This window comes from Sorex araneus, chromosome X, assembly GCF_027595985.1.
Source record: "Sorex araneus isolate mSorAra2 chromosome X, mSorAra2.pri, whole genome shotgun sequence".
Lineage (NCBI taxonomy): Eukaryota > Metazoa > Chordata > Mammalia > Eulipotyphla > Soricidae > Sorex > Sorex araneus.
In genome coordinates this window covers 286,115,135-286,131,752 of record NC_073313.1, presented here as the reverse complement: position 1 = coordinate 286,131,752, position 16,618 = coordinate 286,115,135, and the positions used below count along the sequence as shown (strand labels likewise).

The window sequence follows — 16,618 nt, the reverse complement described above, 5'->3', positions numbered from 1 at the left end:
GAGCAACGTGACTACATCAAGTTTCTTTTACATTTAACTTTTGGTTTTGGGTCACACCCGGCGACGCTCAGGGATGACTCCTGGCGGTGCTCGAGAGACCATATGGGATGCCGGGGATGGAACCCGGGTTGGCCGCGTGCAAGGCAAGCGCCGTACCCGCTGTGCTATCTTTCGGGCTCCTAAAGTTTTAAAAAAGTTTCTTTGTAATTTCTTTTGGAAAGCTTTGCACGCACTTCAGACTCTGGGTAAAGAATGAAGGTTCAGGAATCACACGAAGCTCTCCACCAGCCCAGAGTCACCTACCTCCCCCGACACCACACTCTCCCTCATAAAGCAGCCCCTACAAGCCCCGGCCTGGCCAGGCAGAGTCTCTGCCCGCCCCAGCACGGGGAAACTCTGTGTGTGTGCAGGGGGGAGCTGGGATGGGTGTGCTTGCCACACTCCACCCCTGCCACACCTGGCATCACATGCCCTCATGAGTGTCACATGGAGCTGAGTGGACAGGCCGGCCCCACCGCGCTAGCAGAGACTCTCCTGTCCCCCAGCTGTGCCCAGACAGGACGCACGACTCACCACTGCTGGGACTCGGCCTCCTCGGAAACCTTCGTGCTCTGCTCCGGAGACGGGGGCCGTCGTTTCCTCTCCTCTTCCTCTTGCTGTCTACGCACTTCCAGTAACTCCAACTGGGAGGGGACAGGGGGCGCTGAGCAAGTCCACGGGGCCGCCTCTTTCATAGGGCTAGATTGAGTCCAGGGGTCCTGCCCCACTCCCTTTGAGACTTGCCCCGACGCCCAGAGAGCCTGTCCCAGGTCACGGAGCTGAAGCCATTGCCTCAGCTCCCCAGGAAGCCCTCGGCCCATGGACCCCTCAGCTCACGGTCCCCCTCAGCCCACGGACCCCTCGGCCCACGGACCCTTCGGCCCACGGACCCCTCAGCCCGAAGAAGCCCTCGGCCCGTGGAAGCCCACAGCTCCCCAGGAAGCCCTCAGCCACACGCAAATGCCAGCTATCTGCAGGGCCCAGACAGCCTAACTGAAGTCAGGCCACCTCACCAGCTCTATATACATCCGCATGCCTCTGTTCTGGGGAGACAGGGACAGAACTCAGGATGTCCCTCGGCCACCGAGCTACATGTCCCCATTCCCCGTGAGCACAAAAGCATGCACAGGCGTTTTGAGTCCTTGGAGTTGAAGCTGAACAACTTCCAAGTTATACAGGTTTAAGAACCAGCTTCCTGCCAAGGCTGCCAGTGCCCTGACTGGGTGCTACGGATTTTCTGCGTGTTGGCAGGAGTGCTCACAGGGAGCTCAGCTGTGTCAGGGGTCACAGGGAGCTCAGCTGTGTCAGGGGTTCAGAGCCTGATGCCAGGCTCCAGTGCTGACCGTCCAAGAGGCCACAGTGAGGACAGGTGGAACGAGTGCTCCTGGGTCCAGCCGCCAGGAGACAGGACAGAGACAGGCCAAAGGCCAAAGGGTGGCACTTACTGTCGTCAGCCTTTCCAGGGCAGAGAAGCGCTCGTCCCAGGTGGCGGCCGACTTCTCGAAGGCTTCGTGCCGCTTGATGAGCTTCTCCACCTCGTCCACACTCTGGCCGATTTCCCGGCTGGACAGGTACGGCTCCTGCCCCAGCAGCCAGGCCTCGGCCACGCTGGCGTCCCGCGAGAACTGATGGACCTCCAGTACTGCATGGGGCACAGAGTGCGCAGAGAGTCAGGGCTCGGTGGGCACTGCGGCTGGCACCTCGCCCACTCGCCACCCTGGGCACCCGGGCATATGGAAAAGGTGTAAAACTGGGAAACTGATCATAAACCATAAATTCATTTCATTGTTGGTCTGGGGGCTACATGCTGCGGTGCTCAGGGGTCACTCCCCGGTGGGGTTCAAATCAAGGTGGGCGGTGGGCCAAGCATGTACCTTCCCCGCTGTCTCTCCCAGGCCCCATAAACCTACTTTAACACGAAATTCTCAGGGCCCTGGAGTTACAGGACCCCCATAGTTATGTGAGTGTCATGAAAAATTTGGCCATGGTGAAAGGTTTTGAAACCATGAGGGTCAAAGTCAGGCCCTTCACCAATGCCAGTTGGCCGCTGAAGCGCTGAGCGTGACCTGGGGGGCAAATCCAGCAGCTCAGCTGTGTCAGGGGTTCAGAGCCTGATGCCAGGCTCCAGTGCTGACCGTCCAAGAGGCCACACTGAGGACAGGTGGAACGAGTGCTAAGCGCACAGTGAAAACTGTCCCCACGTCCAGGGAAGCAATGTTTGGGGCCAGCAGGGTGCCCACCAGAACTCAGGCGACAGCAGTGAGCCCTGGAGCGGCCGTCGTTGCCTCCTTCCTCCTCCTGGCATCCTGCTTCACCTGCCCCCTCTCCGGCTGGCAGGGGACAGTTTCTCCTGTGCCCGCAGCCACATGATTACAGAGTGGGGACCTGCAACTGAGCCCATCCTGCGAAGTCTCAGTCCCCAAAATTGAAAGGATGGTCCAAAGTGAGACTCATTTTTTCGAAAGACAGGTCTGAGTCCGTACTAGGCTGAGGAGCCTTCCTAAAGGTCTGTTACACACGGTGTTAGCCATGTTAACCCGGTTAACACGGAGTTAAACGGGCTTGTTTGTAGAAAAGAAGAAGCGTGTTTAACACAAAGGCAGAGCCGAGTCCCAGACAGACAGCAGAGTCCGGCGAACAAGGCTCGGTTAGCCCCAGTGTCCACAGCAGTTATTAAATACTATTCCCAATACACTGCATGGAATTAACTGTGTTAGCTCACACAGAGCTTGGGAAATTAGATGGAAAACACAATATACGAGACTGTGGTGAGTAAACAAAGAAAAATAGAAAGCATTTACACTAGTGCCCAGCTTTCTGTAAAACCTGTAGAGCTGTCAGCTAGTACTATCTGCTTTGTACTAAGAGTAGCAGGTGTCGGGCCTACCCAGGGGCTTCCTAACTCTCATGCACAGTCCTGAGATTAAGTCAAGGAAGGGCAGCCTTTATAACTGCACCTGCTCCCTCCAATGGATTCCAAATTCTGTCACCCTCACGCCATTCTAGCCAACACCCCAGCCCCGCTGACCACTAAGCTCCACCATGGGATGCACTGAAAGGTACTTAGCATGAGGAAACGGAGCTCTAGAAGAAGGCATTCAGAAACACCTAAACTTAAGTGATGGATCCCAAGAACACCAGCCCGGAGGGGCAGAGCCCGTCCTTACTCAGTCGGAGCCATTCCCATCGGTCCTCCCACTTGTCAATCATTTCTTTTCTCTTTTCCGTCAGCTGCAGCAACTTTTCCTTGATCTGCAAGGAAAGAAGGACTCATGAATGTCTTAGTAGGAAATGTCTCGTCCTCATCATGCCCCGGTGACCACCTTCCTGAACCGCTGGGACATCAGGAACAGAGGGGAAAGCAGAGCAAGGGGCAAGCCCCCTGACCTCCCTGGAGAACTTCTGGGGCCTGGGTGCTATGCCAGTGGAATCAACAACCATTCACACAGTTGAGACCTTGGTGCTGCAGGGAAGGATGGATCAGAAAGAGCTGGCGGGCAATGGAAAGTGGAACAAGTCCAGCCTCAGGCCCTCAAAAATTGTCTTCTCTCACTGTCTTATTCTGACTTACAGGAAGGCAGTGAGGACTCTGAAATAGATCTATGTACAGCTGCACATACAGAAGTGGGCAGTCATTTCTCTATGTGACATGCGTGCACACACACACAGACACACAGACACACACGCGTGCGCGCGCGCATTCACAAAACAGCGTCCTGCACCTGCACATACAGAAGTGGGCAAATACACACAGGCAGCCATTTCTCTATGTGGTATGTGCGCACACACACACACACACACACATACACACACATACACACACACACACACACACACACGCATTCACAAAGCAGCGCCCTGGGCTCCCTCTGGGGCCTCAGTTATCTTAGCCGCCCCTGCAGGGCAGACCCCTACCTCCTCTGATGCATAGTGCTTTCTTGCCAGCAGGGATTTCCCAAGCTCAATGCAGGTTGTGAAACTGTCATTCCGAGCATCGATCTCAGCTTTGATACCTTGATGATTATTCATTAACAGCTCAACAGATGACACATCCCTAGAACCAGAGAACAGCACCAGCTGTAGGCGACAAGCTTTTCATAAGGCTGGTTTCAGAACATGGAGTGAGCGGCTCTGGGGGAGACGCTCAACACGACAGCCTACCCGGGCTTCGGGGGGGCCGCCAGCGCCCACCACGCAGAGCACGGCAGCTGCTCTGGGCTGTGCGCCTCGGCACGTCACAGTGGCGGCAGCACGGATGCCGAAAACCCGCAGGTTTCTGACCAAACCTGCGATGCGGAGCCTCCTGAGGGGTCAGAGGGCAGCTCCCAGGCAACTCCCGCGCCCCCACTGCATCTCCCCAACCAGCCACCAAAGGCCCTGGCTGTGTGCCTCTGACCTCTCCCTGCTCAGACACGACGAGACCAAGGGGAACCAGCTTCAAAATCAGCAACTGGTGAGGCTGAGTCTAGGGCAGGTCCCTGCCTGTCCTGGGTGGAGGGACAGATGGAGGGAAAGATGGAGGGACAGAGAGCTGCAGCTTTGCGGTGGCTCTGCCTGGCCATGCCTGTCAGTGCTCAGAGCCAGGAGGTCCAGCTTTTGCACGGTGTCACACAGAAAACCCCCTTTTGGGGACAGAGGTACGAGACGTGACATGGTACTACTTCTAGGCACGGGGCTTGGGTCTGGGTCTCTGTCACAAGACGGGCATTGCAGTGGGCTGCGCTGGTCACCTGGGCTTCTCCTGGGCCTCGATCTGCCGGATGACGTCGTCCATCCACAGCATGAGATCCCGCACCATGCTGAAGAAGCGGAACTTGTCCCCTGTGTCCAGCAGTCGCACCCTGCGGCCCTCACAGGCGTCCAGGAGAGCCTTCCAGGCTTCCAGAACCTCGTTCTCCCGCTTCTGGATGTCATCGGCCTTGTCGCCGGCATAGGCTGCCTGGAGGCGGGCCGCATCCTCCTGCAGCTGCCGCACCTGTAGAGCAGCCAGGTGAAACCCAGGTGAGACCCGTGAGACCGGGTGAGACCAGGTGTGACCAGGTGAAACCCGGGTGAGACCAGATGAGACCAGGTAAGATGTGGGTGAAACCCGGACGAGTCCCATGTGAGACCCAGGTGTCCACACCAGCATACCGGGCCTTCCATATGCTGGTTATGCACCAACAGAAGCCCCAAGTCAAATGGGGTCTCTGGACCCCCAAGCAGCTCACAGTTTCACTGGGAGAGCTAAGTTATCTAAGAATCACAGAGAGTTGCACTGTAAAGCACTGTCCACACTAAGATGAGTGAAGGAAAAAGAACAGGAAAGGTCCAGTGGTACACCTGGACATTTGATGTGGTCAGTGGTACAGCTACAGTACGGAAAACACAGCACAAAGCAGGCATTTTAAAAAACACCTCTCACCCCTGCCAAGGGCAACGAACTAATCTCCTTCACTTTTTAAAACATCACGAAACAAAAAGTATTACAGAGAATAAACATCCAACACTTGTGGGAGCCCTCAAAAATGGGACAGAAATTCTGAACGAATCAAAGAAAGTGAAATTTGAAACAGTCAGATTCCAACAGGACATTGCAAGTGCAGATCCCTTGCAAATGAGAATTGTGACTTGGGAAATGCACACAATGATGTAGAATCCTTCTGGCAAGACTTTTTGGCAAGCTCTTTTTGTCAGCTCTGGCAGTTACAAAAGATAACGGAAAATGTCAACAAACCAACATTAAAATGGTCTGAAAGAGAACGTTACAGAAGAAAACACAAACAGCTCTGCATTACGTGGATCACCTGGGGCTAATTCTAGTTTTGGGGTCTGTTTTTGGTTACACCTAATGATGCTCGGGGACCACTCCTGGCTCAGGGGATCTAACCTGGGTCACGTGTGCGAGACACATGTCCTGTGCTCTACTCTTGCTCCAACCCAGGTCACAAAAACAAGTTTGATGCTGTGTCTGCCTTAGTCCACTATACTGTTGACAGGCGTGAAACAGGCCGTAGCTTCGACGAGAAAGGAAGATGGCCTGAACAGCCATCAAAATCAGAAACCCAATTATCTTTCCATCTCATGATCCCACTTTGGGGAATTTATCTGGCGACTACATTTAACAACTAAAATCCATAAATTAAATAAATAAATAAATAAATAAAATATTTCATTGTGCCCCATCTGAGCTGGCAGTTCTGCTCTGCCCTGGGTGGTGGGCACTGCAGCTAACACGATGGTCAGCACGTGTCAGTGGCTGGGGGAGTGGGGGCCCCCGCCGGGCACGGGATCCCTCACCTAGTACTGATAGCGAAGGGGGAAACACAAAGGGAGACAGCTCCCCGATCCGGGACGGTGAGTATGCAGGCTGTCAGCGGTGACCCACGTGCCCACTGTCTGCGAGGACGCAGTGAGGGGCAGGGAGAGATGTGGGGGTAAGGGTCCGGCCACAGCCAGGCCAAAGGGTTTGGGCTGTGGGAGGAACGGAAAAGAGTCTGCAAAAACACACCAAGAAATACACATCGATGGGGTCTGGTTCCCATTCAAAGTTCGAAGCCTGAGAAGTTTCTGCAAATATTCCCTCTGGCTCAGACGTGACTGACTCAGAAATCTAAGCAGCAGCCCGGCTGGCCGGGTAGGGGGAGTGAAACTAGAACGAGCACGTCACGCAGAAATGATCTCGAGCCAGTTTCCTGTATAAACAACCAAGCTTGTCTCTCCAAGCCATCCGAACGGGACCCCGATGGGGCGGGGGGAGGGCGCCAGAGAAGGCGAGTCCCGGCCAGCACCGGTGAGCACCTACAGCCCCCACGGGTATAGCTGCACCCAGACTGTGACCCCAGGGGAACGTCAGGGCGCATCCCGACGGACAGGGGGTCGCGCTAGACCCGGGGCTGGCCGTGAGCCACAGGGTCACTATAGCAGTAGCAGGAAGGGAGAGAGGGTGGGAGTGGGCAGAAACCCTTCCCTGCGCCGCTGGCTGAGGGGCAAGTTGGAGGGAATGGGTGAACCCCCACAGGAAGCAGCCGGGCGCCCCCCTCCTGACGCACCTGTGTGCCCAGGGCCTGGATGTCGTGCTCGAAGGTGGTGTGCATCCTCTGCAGCGTCTCCACGGTGTTCTGGTCCCGCCCCAGCTCCTCGGGGAGCTTCTTGTGCTTGTCCTGGATACGCCCGAAGATCTCCTTGGCGTCGTGGTAGAACTTGTGCAGCTCGTAGGAGGCGGCGAGGATCTGCGTCCTGGTGTCGATGAGCTCCAGGAGGTCGGCCCAGGCCTCGTTGAGTCCGTCCTTCCACTCGGCGATGGTGGCCGCGTCCGAGTGGCCCGAATTGATGAGCTCGTCCGCCATGTGGTTCACTGTGTCCACTCGCTCCTGCCCGATGTTCCCTGTGTCCCGGGCGAACTCTCGGAACCGTTCCTGGAGCATCTGGAATGAGATGTGCGAGGATGGGTCAGGGTGGCCGCTAGGGGCCCGTGGGCAAGCACTGGACATGGGTGGCTGAGGCTCCAGCTTGGCAGCTGGCCACCACCCGGGCTTCTTTCCTGTTGGGGGGTGGGGGGAAGAGCCATGGTGGGACGCGCCCCAGGCCCTGCGACTTGCCCGGCGCCGGGCAGTACTTGCCGTGACGTGCTCGTAGTCCTGCCCCAGCTCGTGGGAGCCCGCGACCACCTCCCTCTCGGCGATCCACTGCTCCAGGTCGTCCACCTCCCGGTTGAGCTGGAACAGCCGGTGCCGCTCGTCCAGCTTGCCCCTCCTCTCCTCGGCGAGGTCCTTCAGGCCCGCATACAGTTTGTCCACCTTGGACTGCCGCATGCTGATGCGCTCGCTGCAGGCAGGGTGGGGTCGGGCGTGTCAGACAAGGTTCCTGAGAAAGCCAGGAGCCCTGGGGCCGGAGGGGCGCCTGCCTCACCCGTGGCCAACCTGGTCCCGGCACCCACCAGGTGTGGCCCCCAAATAGGATCAAACGATTCCCCCGTCAGCGATCCTGTTCAGCCCAACAGATTAAACCCGGAAGCCTGGCCTTGGCTTCAAGAAACAGGAGCCCACAGGGAAATAAAACATGCTTGCCGGCCACTGCCGGACACCCTGAGCACTGACCAGGGCAGCGAGAGCAGCACGGGGCTGCCGGCCTCAGACTGGATTCCCTCTGGGTTCAAAGTGAACGCAAGACCTGGAAGCTGAGGCCACTCGAGGCTACCATGTGGCTGGAGGGCAAGGGCAACCTCGCCTGGCATCCGCCTGAAACACACTGTCAGCGAGCGGGCAGCCACTGCTGCCCAGAGACAGGCGTATGGACGCCGAGCAACGCGCCGCAGAGCAGCCTGTGTGAGTGGATGTGAGGCCCACCCTCGCCGTGTGTCTGGGGGGGCAGGACCAGTGTCCACCTTGCAGACACATGGCGAGGACTGGCTGTCAGTCAGGAGAAGAGACTTACAAGGGGCCCGTGGATCCTTAAGGCAAGCGGCCCTGCTCCCTCACTAATCTGGAGCCGGACTGAAACTCGGGTCGGCTGTCCTTCAGGCACTGACTAAGGCCCCGCAGCCCAGAGGGGCGCCGTCCCCCTGCCCCGGCCTCTGAGTCCTTTCCTGCCCTCAGAGGCTCGGAACCATCAGCGCAAGCATGCAGGGCAGGGGCCCGCTCGGGAGGTCGGCCCACCTTTCGGGGTGGCCCTCGGCCACGAGGGCGCGGCTGGTGGTGGACAGCTGGTGCACGGTCTCCGCGTAGTCTTCCACGGCCTGCTCCAGAATCTGGTGCTTCTTCAGCATGGACACGGCGCTCTGCTCGTCCTGCAGGGAGGGAGGGGCCGGTGAGGCACTGCCGCCCCCCACCCCGTCGGAGTGCCCAGAGCATGGGGGGACGGCAGGTCACCTTGGCCTTCTCCTCCGACATCATGTACAGCTCCTGCTCACTCATCCAGGCCTCGGCCTCGGCCGCATCGAAGTAGTACTGCTGGGCGCGGTGCGCCTCCTCTAGCCGCGTGTGCCGCTTCTCTGTCTCGGCCATGAGCTGCCCCCACAGCTGCTTCAGGTCGGCCAGCCGCTGCCGGATGGCCTCGGCGTTGGGGCTGCTGGCTGTCACGATGCTCTGGCTCCGCTCGAAGATGTCGTCGATGCGCGGCTGGTGGCCCTGGATCTCCTTCTGAAGGGTCTGCGGGGGGGACACACGAGGGGCTCGCGTGCGCTCTGGCCTTGCCCGCCCCCTGCACCGGGCACCCTGCCGGCCGTTACCTGGTTCTTCTTGATGAGGAGCTGCACGGTCTGCAAGTTGTGGCCGTGGTCCGTGGACGTGGCCAGAGGCATGCGCTCTCCGACCCATAGCTGGGAGAACCGCACATGGGCGTCAGGGAACAGCAGCGCGACACCAGCGGGGCAGACGGCAGGGAGCCTGGCCCACGGCACCCGCCTGACGTGCCCTCCAGGCCTCGGTTCACGCCGAGTGCCGCCCACTGACCGCCTGCTTCCTCCCATGCCGAGCCCAGGAACCCTGAGACACGGGACTGGCCGGGGGCGCTGCTCGAGCTTGCTGGGGCCGACCCTGGCAGACCTGGGCCTGAGTCTCGCCTGCTCCTAACGCTTGCTTTCTTTTTTTCCCCTTCAGTTTTTGGGTCACACCCAGCGATTCTCAGGGCTTACTCCTAGCTCATGCACTCAGGAATCACTCCTGGCAGTGCTCATGGGACCATATGGGATGCTGGGAACTGAACCCGGGTGGGCCGCATGCAAGGCAAACGCCCTCCCTGCTGTGCTCTCGCTCTGCCTCTGATTCTTTCTTCTAAGAATACCACACAGGGGCACCCACACCTTCGAGGACCATTTGGCCACACCTCACTTGGCCAGGCTGCATGCGCAGGCGGGGGGAGGGGAGGGAGCCGCACTCACGATTTCATCCTCCACGTCCCGGTTGAACTGGTGGATCTCCTTGGAGGCCAGCAGGTACTGCTTCCTCTCGGTCAGCGGCTCCAGCAGCTCCCGGAACTTGGTCTGCACGGTCAGCCGCTTGCTGTCCACCTCATCCGTGCTCTTGCCCTCCTGGCTCAGGGCCTGGGCCTGGCTCTGCAGCTCTTCGATCTCCTTCTTCCTTACCTCCATCTGGTTCTCCAGCATCTGTGGGCAGAAAGCAGATGGCTTGCACACTGGTGACATGGGGGACGGGCGGCCCGAGGAATCCCTCCCCTCCGGGGCTGCTCAAAACGACACTTCTGAGGACAGGAGTCACAAAGCGGAGATTTCAGGACACGCCTGAACGATGGCCTTCTCCACTCGCCCTGTGTCCTAGATCCACTGTTCAAGTCTCCTTCCAGGCCTTGGAAACTTGGGAATCAATACTCAAGCTCATCCTGGAACTTGGAGGTAAAGAAACCGACGGGGAAATGAGTTACGGGAAAAGGAGAGTTCCTTTCTTCTGCTGGTTCAGAAATCAGAAGGAGGTCAGAGCTAGTCAAACCACGGAGAGGAACGTAGACCTGAGGTTCCAATCCTTCCAGGCAAGAAGGGCAATCGCCAAGACAATGTTTTTTTTTTTTTTTTTCCCTCAATCTCTTCACTCAGGAAGCTGCTACTTTTCTGAACCCTTGTATAATCAGCTCCGAGCACACGCTAATTTGTTTTTGTTTGTTTTCACCAAGAAAATGAAAAGGGCCAAGTGTAGGCAGGGCATCACGCCTCAGAACTGCCTGAGAGGGGGTCTGACCTGCCACTCAGAGCCCGGAGAGTTCCTGGTGAACGGACAGACTCCGTTCAGCCTGAGGACAGGCAGCCGTGAGGGCCGAGGGAAGGAAGGAATGACTCGAAGAACAGAGGAACCAAAGCACCAGCCAGACGACAGAGGTATTGTCCATGGCAGCAGCAGCCCACTGGCGCTCGGCCAAGACTCCCCTGGTAAGGGGGCAGGAAGTGCCAGGACCTGTGGCTGGTTCCTTTCTCCCCTCACTGAGCAGTTTGCCCCCCGGTGCAGTCTATCCCCTCGCACTCAGCACCCTCCATCCCGGTGTGGAAAATGGATTCCTCGTGTCACCCCCTAACACACAGAGCAGCCGGAAAGCCACGAGGCCTTGGAAAACAAGGTCCCCACTCCAACTAAGCTGCGGGCCCAAATGAACGATGGACTTGAGAGGTGGGCGTGCCAGTGGCTTCTGAGAGACATTCTCTAAGCAGCCGCGGTGCCTCGTCAGAGCCCGGCCCGCCGAGGGGGGAGGCAGGGCCGCAGGGCCGGGGCGGGCGCACTTGCCTGCTGCTTTTTGAGCAGAATGTTGACGCTGGTGAGGTCCTTGCCGTAGTCGTCAGACTGGATCTGGGTCTCCAGCCCGTGCAGCCATTTGTCCAGGTCTGCACAGCTCTGGGTGAAAAGTTCCGCCTTGTTGGCATCAAAGAGCCGCTGGGCCTTAGTCTGGGTGGTGGATTCAAGGACTTCCCACATTTTGTGTAAACCAGTGAGTTTCTCCTTCACCACGGCTTCCGTCTCTGGCTTTTCAGAAATGAGCTGCATTCCTTCCTGGAAAAGGTGTCAGTGTGGTTACAAATAAAGGCACTTTTCACGGGACAACTACCATTGTGAAAAACCTAAGGTATTTGCTCTGTGATTTACCCATTCATTCCACACACCGTCTTTTCATACAAAGTCACTGCTTGATAAATTTAAGTGACCCAGTTCTGGACTTTCGCCCTGAGAAACCTTTATGCCACCCTGGGCATATAAAATAGGTATATAAATCAAGCACTTATGGATAATAAATTTCAAGTTTACTTCAAAGAAATTCTTCTGGGGCTGGAACAACAGTACAGCAAACAGGGCGTTTGCCTTGCACGTGGCTGACCTGGGTTCAATCCCCGACATCCCATATGGTCATCTGAGCACTGCAGGAGTGATTCCCGAGTGCAGAGCCAGGAGTAACCTGAGCACCAATGGGTGGACCCACAAAGCCGACATCCACCAGGTCCCCCCAAAAACCAAGACACCCTCCCTGACTCCATACTCAGTTGCACAATGAGGGCCTATGGCCTGTAACGATCTTTCAGGAGAAATAACTGCCAGGGGCTGACCCTGCCCAAGGCATCCAACTGTCCCTTCCACTTCTCCCACCCTCCAAGAGGTCAGTCACAATGTGTTATTTAAACATTAAGGGTCTGAAACAGTTTGTTTTTTTTTTTCTTTTTTTTGCTTTGTTGTATTTCTGGGCCACACCAGGCTCTGCTCGGGCTGACTCCTGGCTCTGTGCTCTCGAGATCACTCTGGTTATCAGGGAACCACGTGGTATGTTGGGACTGCTAACATCTTAGCTAACGTCTTAACCCTGAACTTTCTTCTGGCCCCTGAATCAGTATTTTAAAAGTGTGTAGGAGTAGCAGGGAAAGTAGGAAAGTTTTAAATAGGCAGTGTTCCTAATCCCACGAGGCGTGTCTGTCTTCCTGTCTTCTGTCACCGCAAGGTGGCGGGAACTCTGGGTGGGGCTGCAGGCTGCCCTCGGCGGCAGACGCACGGTCACTGCGCATCAGCATCCAGAGAGATGTCAAGCGTTTTGCACCATCTGTCTCGTTCCTGCTCTCTCCCTTCTGCTAGCTGTGAGCTTGTCCGTGGTACAGCGTGACTCACAGACTCCAAAGAGCACATCCTCCCGCTCGGCTCCCCTGCCCCGCAGTGCCACTCACCTTCTCGATCTTGTCCAGCCATTCTTTGTTGGAGGCGAGTTCCGCCATGAACGCCTGGTGCTTCAGCCATTTACTGTGCAGGTTTCGGGCTTCGTCGTAAGACATGTCCTGGGCAGTGAGCATCTTCTCATTGATCCAGAGAGAGAGCTGGGGAGAGACAAAGGGAGGCCTCAGGGGCTGTGGGTAGACGTCAGCCACTCCTCTCCTAGAAAGGGCTGTGTTGCCTCATACCTTGCAAATCTGCATGGCTCCTTGTCAACAGACAACCAAATATTTACTTTACAGGTCCGGCGAGTTGCAACAGGGCCCGCACCGGGACAGCCTGAGCTCTGCTCCAAGCTGCCCGACGGTAAATCCTGGAGCACTGGTGCTCCCGGGTCCAGCTCCCAACTACCTGGCTCCCCCTCCCACAATCTCTCTCGTCTCAGTACCTGTGCCAGCCCTACCACATTCATCACGACGGGACTGTCTTGCCATTCTTCTGGAGCTTTCCATCACAAACTGCCGCTGGAAGGGTAAGGGGCCCAGTGCTCCCCCCGGGCCCCCGAGGCTGCCACCTCCATCCGGAGCCTCATTTTCCCACCAGCCTTCCATTCGGACCCAGATCATGCCACGGGACTGGACTCTGAGGCCTGGCACGTGGGCATGCATCGGCTCTTGGCCGTGTCCCACAGAGCTGGCCAATCCCGAGCCCACACAGCCATCCTCCACTCCTGGCTCTCGGACCCCGTCGCCCTGGTACTTGGTGCCTGCCATAGTCGGCCTGATTCCGACCCGGCACAAGACACGCAAAGGCGCAGAGACTGCGGGGGCCCTGTGGGGCTTTCTCCCACGTCGCGGCTGGGGACACTGCACCGTCCCCTCCCCAGACTCAGGCTGGCAACCGACCCATCAGGGACATTCACTTGTCCTTGGGCAGCCGCTGGAAAGGCCACTTAGCTTAGGGGGGCTGCTGCCTCTGCCCCTCCCCCAGGCCACGCCCAGGGGCCCAGGGCCAACGGCAGCCAGAGTCTGGCGCCACTTTCTGCAGAGGGTAATGGCCAGGAGATGTCAAAAAGCCGTTTGTGCAAAGGACAGCACATCTGACACAAAAACTGAGACACGGCAGGGCCTTCCTTAAGGAAGGAGCGATTTTCCAGCTGTCCAACTAGCAAAATATCTGAGGTACCACGGTCATTCATTCTAGAGAAAATGAAATGAAAAGGAAAGCAAATGGCAAAGGTTCCCCTGCGTTCTAAACACACATACACGAAGATGTTTACCCAAAGTAGTGAGAATTCACATGCTCTTGCTATTTATAACCACCCGTCCAAGAGAGATTTAACAACAAAAAGACTGACATAAAAACCAGAGGGTCACGCATCTGTGTTCTGAACAAGTTGTCATACAGAGGAAGCGCCGTGTGCCAGCACAGTGGCTGGTCTGACGGAACCCACGGGGCCATACAAAGCCCCACGGCCTTGGCATCTACCAGGGCTGCCTCGGGGTCTCCTCATGCTCTGCCCTCAGGAACCCCGTGCAGACCAGGAAGGAGAGGAAACCGGCAGCCACAGTCTAGGCTAGCAGCAGAGCACGAAGCTCAGGGTCCCCAGCCGCCCCTTAGCGCTGTGTTCAAGGGCAGTAAGTCTACTTCTGAGGGCAGGCACAGCTGACGGGCGCCACCGCCGCCTCAGGCTATCCCACTCACACAACTCAAGCACAACGGCCTCTCCGCAGCCTGCTGTGACCGGGACACCGGGACACGTGGCCTGGCTGAGTTTCCACAGTGAGGGCACCGCCAGCCGGTGACAGTGTGAAGCCTGGCCTCTGGGTGTCGATGCCCAACTCTTACTCCTGGGGGCCGGGCAGACACACACTCCACTCTGCCTTCGGGAGCCTGACCACAGTGTTTCTCTGCCCTAGTGTACCTTCTTGCTCCCGGGATTTCGGGCCTCCTGATGAAGTAGGTGAGGATGTGGGACACCCCTACCCATACCCCAGCAGATGCAGAGTGAGTCTCTGCTCCCTGAAACTCAGGGACAGGGAGAGTGGGCCAGGGCGGGAAGCGGACCAACATCCCCCACACATTGCGTGTTAAGGATTCCCTGGAGCCAAGGGCGCTGTCAGAGCAGACCCTCAGGCCTTTCCCCAGCTTCTCAGCTCCCCCCAGGCATTTCTAGCTAGAAATCCACGCGCACGGAAACGAAAATTTCCAGCGAGTTTCTCTCTCCCTTCAGCCCCTGCTCCGTCAGAGCCAGCCTGGCATGCACCAGGTGCCAGGCCAGCAGGTCCCAAATCATGAGCGTGCCCTCCAGGCAAGTCTGGACAACCAGCGCCCCTCGGCCCCTGCACCGCTGATGCCTACACGGGCCTCTGCTGCCTGGGGAGGCCACGGAGACAGGCCAGGCGGCAGGCCACATGACCACCTCAAGGCGAGCAGTCACCCTGGACACTGCTTCCCTCGGCCCACGGGCGATTAACGCTCCGCTCACCTGATGGGCTTTCCCATCTTCACCGCCCGGCTCCAGGCAAATGCCCTGGAGACCCAGATCCGACAGGGAGGTGCTGAGAATCAACAGATTTGGCGTCCCAGGTCAGGGCCGACCCCCAGCAGTGAGTGGCGGGAGCTCAGAGCACCGCTCACAGAAGGTGGAAGGCGCAGTGGAAGGGAAGCTGGTGCTGGTGCGTGCTGCCCCGCCACAGGCCAGGTCTCTGGGGCTGGGCCAGGAAACACTGTCCTATCCTGCCCGGGAAGAACGTAGTCTAATACACCTGAAAACCGAGGCTGTTCTCTGGCAGACACAGGAATATGATGCATACGATGCACTCGTCAACTCACACATGTGTGAAGTCAGTTACATGCGTTCCTGCAACTGGCTTGCAGATGCCCACCTTCCCCCTTTTTCCTCCCTCCCTCTCTCCCTCCCCCCCTCTCTCTGAGCTACCTTCAGTTTTCCGAGTTTGCTCACACATGTGTAGGGGGCAGACAATATGTGGATCATCAGATCAATACCACATGTTACGGCCCCGTCTAAGTCATGATGATGCTCATGCACATCAGACACACGGCAAGAGCCGAGGAGGGGCCGGTCTGCACCCGTGGTGCAGGGAGGGACGGGGCTTCCCCCAGGATCCCTCCAGCGCAGCACACGGGCACTTTACAGGAGAAACTTGGTTTGCGTTTTAAAAGCCTCGGCTCCCTACTTGGGTACTGGTTCCAGCTCTGCAGCTTTCTCTTCCCCAAACCAACACACAGACGTGGCTTTAAGGAAAACAGTCTGAAACGCTCTGAGGTTACAGACTGTTTCAGGGAATCGCTGGCCAAGGAAACTTTCTGCAATGGTGGGAAAGAGCCACACCCGCGTGTCCTATATGCGGCCACCAATCACAGCTGCTTACCAAGTCCCTAAAACAGTTCCCAGATAAGCAACAATCCTCCTCAATGTCAGCACTCGGCCGGTGGACAGCACGGCTCTAGAAGTGGTGTCTGCCCACCTGGTGCGCTGTGACCATGTGCCCTGTACAAATGAGGGTCACAGCACCGGGTCAGGAGGCCGACCAGCAGAGTGGGGGAGGGGCTGGTGCAACGTAGGAAGGAGACCATGGGTCAAAAAAAAAAAAAATGAAGGCTGAGAAACATAGCTGTCAACTTGGACCCCCGGGCCACCTGCTGTGGTAATTATTATATTATTATTATGTTAGTAATAGCTGACTGGGAAGTCTGAGAGGGTGCTATTCTGTGTTATTCCACCCCAGACTACACAGGTGACAGGGTTGGTGGCCTCAATCCATTCTCTTCCTAGCGGCACTTCCTGCTGTGCTCACTGGCAGGACAGGCGTGTGACCGAGGTGCTGAGAGGAAGCCAGGGGTGCCAGGGGCCGAGCCAGGCCCATCCACACCAGCCACGTGCCGCACACTGAGCCCCCAGCTCCCGTCACTTCCTATGGCCAGGGCAAGTGTGGGGCTGCTGGCAG

General features: G+C 57.5%; 1 protein-coding gene and 1 pseudogene across 1 annotated transcript in view; one reads left to right on the top strand and one right to left on the bottom strand.

Annotated features, from left to right (window-relative positions):
* Positions 1-16,618, top strand: part of LOC129399564 (uncharacterized) — a 742,397-nt pseudogene that overhangs the window by 194,030 nt on the left and 531,749 nt on the right.
* Positions 1-16,618, bottom strand: part of SPTBN1 (spectrin beta, non-erythrocytic 1) — a 161,939-nt gene that overhangs the window by 8,157 nt on the left and 137,164 nt on the right. The window contains exons 19-31 of the mRNA XM_055119711.1: positions 12,665-12,811; positions 11,247-11,510; positions 9,899-10,123; positions 9,248-9,337; positions 8,889-9,167; positions 8,676-8,806; positions 7,641-7,845; positions 7,071-7,445; positions 4,770-5,014; positions 3,955-4,093; positions 3,207-3,291; positions 1,485-1,681; positions 574-683 (exon numbers count right to left, since the gene is read on the bottom strand). Coding sequence (XP_054975686.1) covers positions 574-683; positions 1,485-1,681; positions 3,207-3,291; positions 3,955-4,093; positions 4,770-5,014; positions 7,071-7,445; positions 7,641-7,845; positions 8,676-8,806; positions 8,889-9,167; positions 9,248-9,337; positions 9,899-10,123; positions 11,247-11,510; positions 12,665-12,811 — 2,492 coding nt within the window. The remainder of the gene's footprint in view (positions 1-573; positions 684-1,484; positions 1,682-3,206; positions 3,292-3,954; positions 4,094-4,769; positions 5,015-7,070; positions 7,446-7,640; positions 7,846-8,675; positions 8,807-8,888; positions 9,168-9,247; positions 9,338-9,898; positions 10,124-11,246; positions 11,511-12,664; positions 12,812-16,618) is intronic.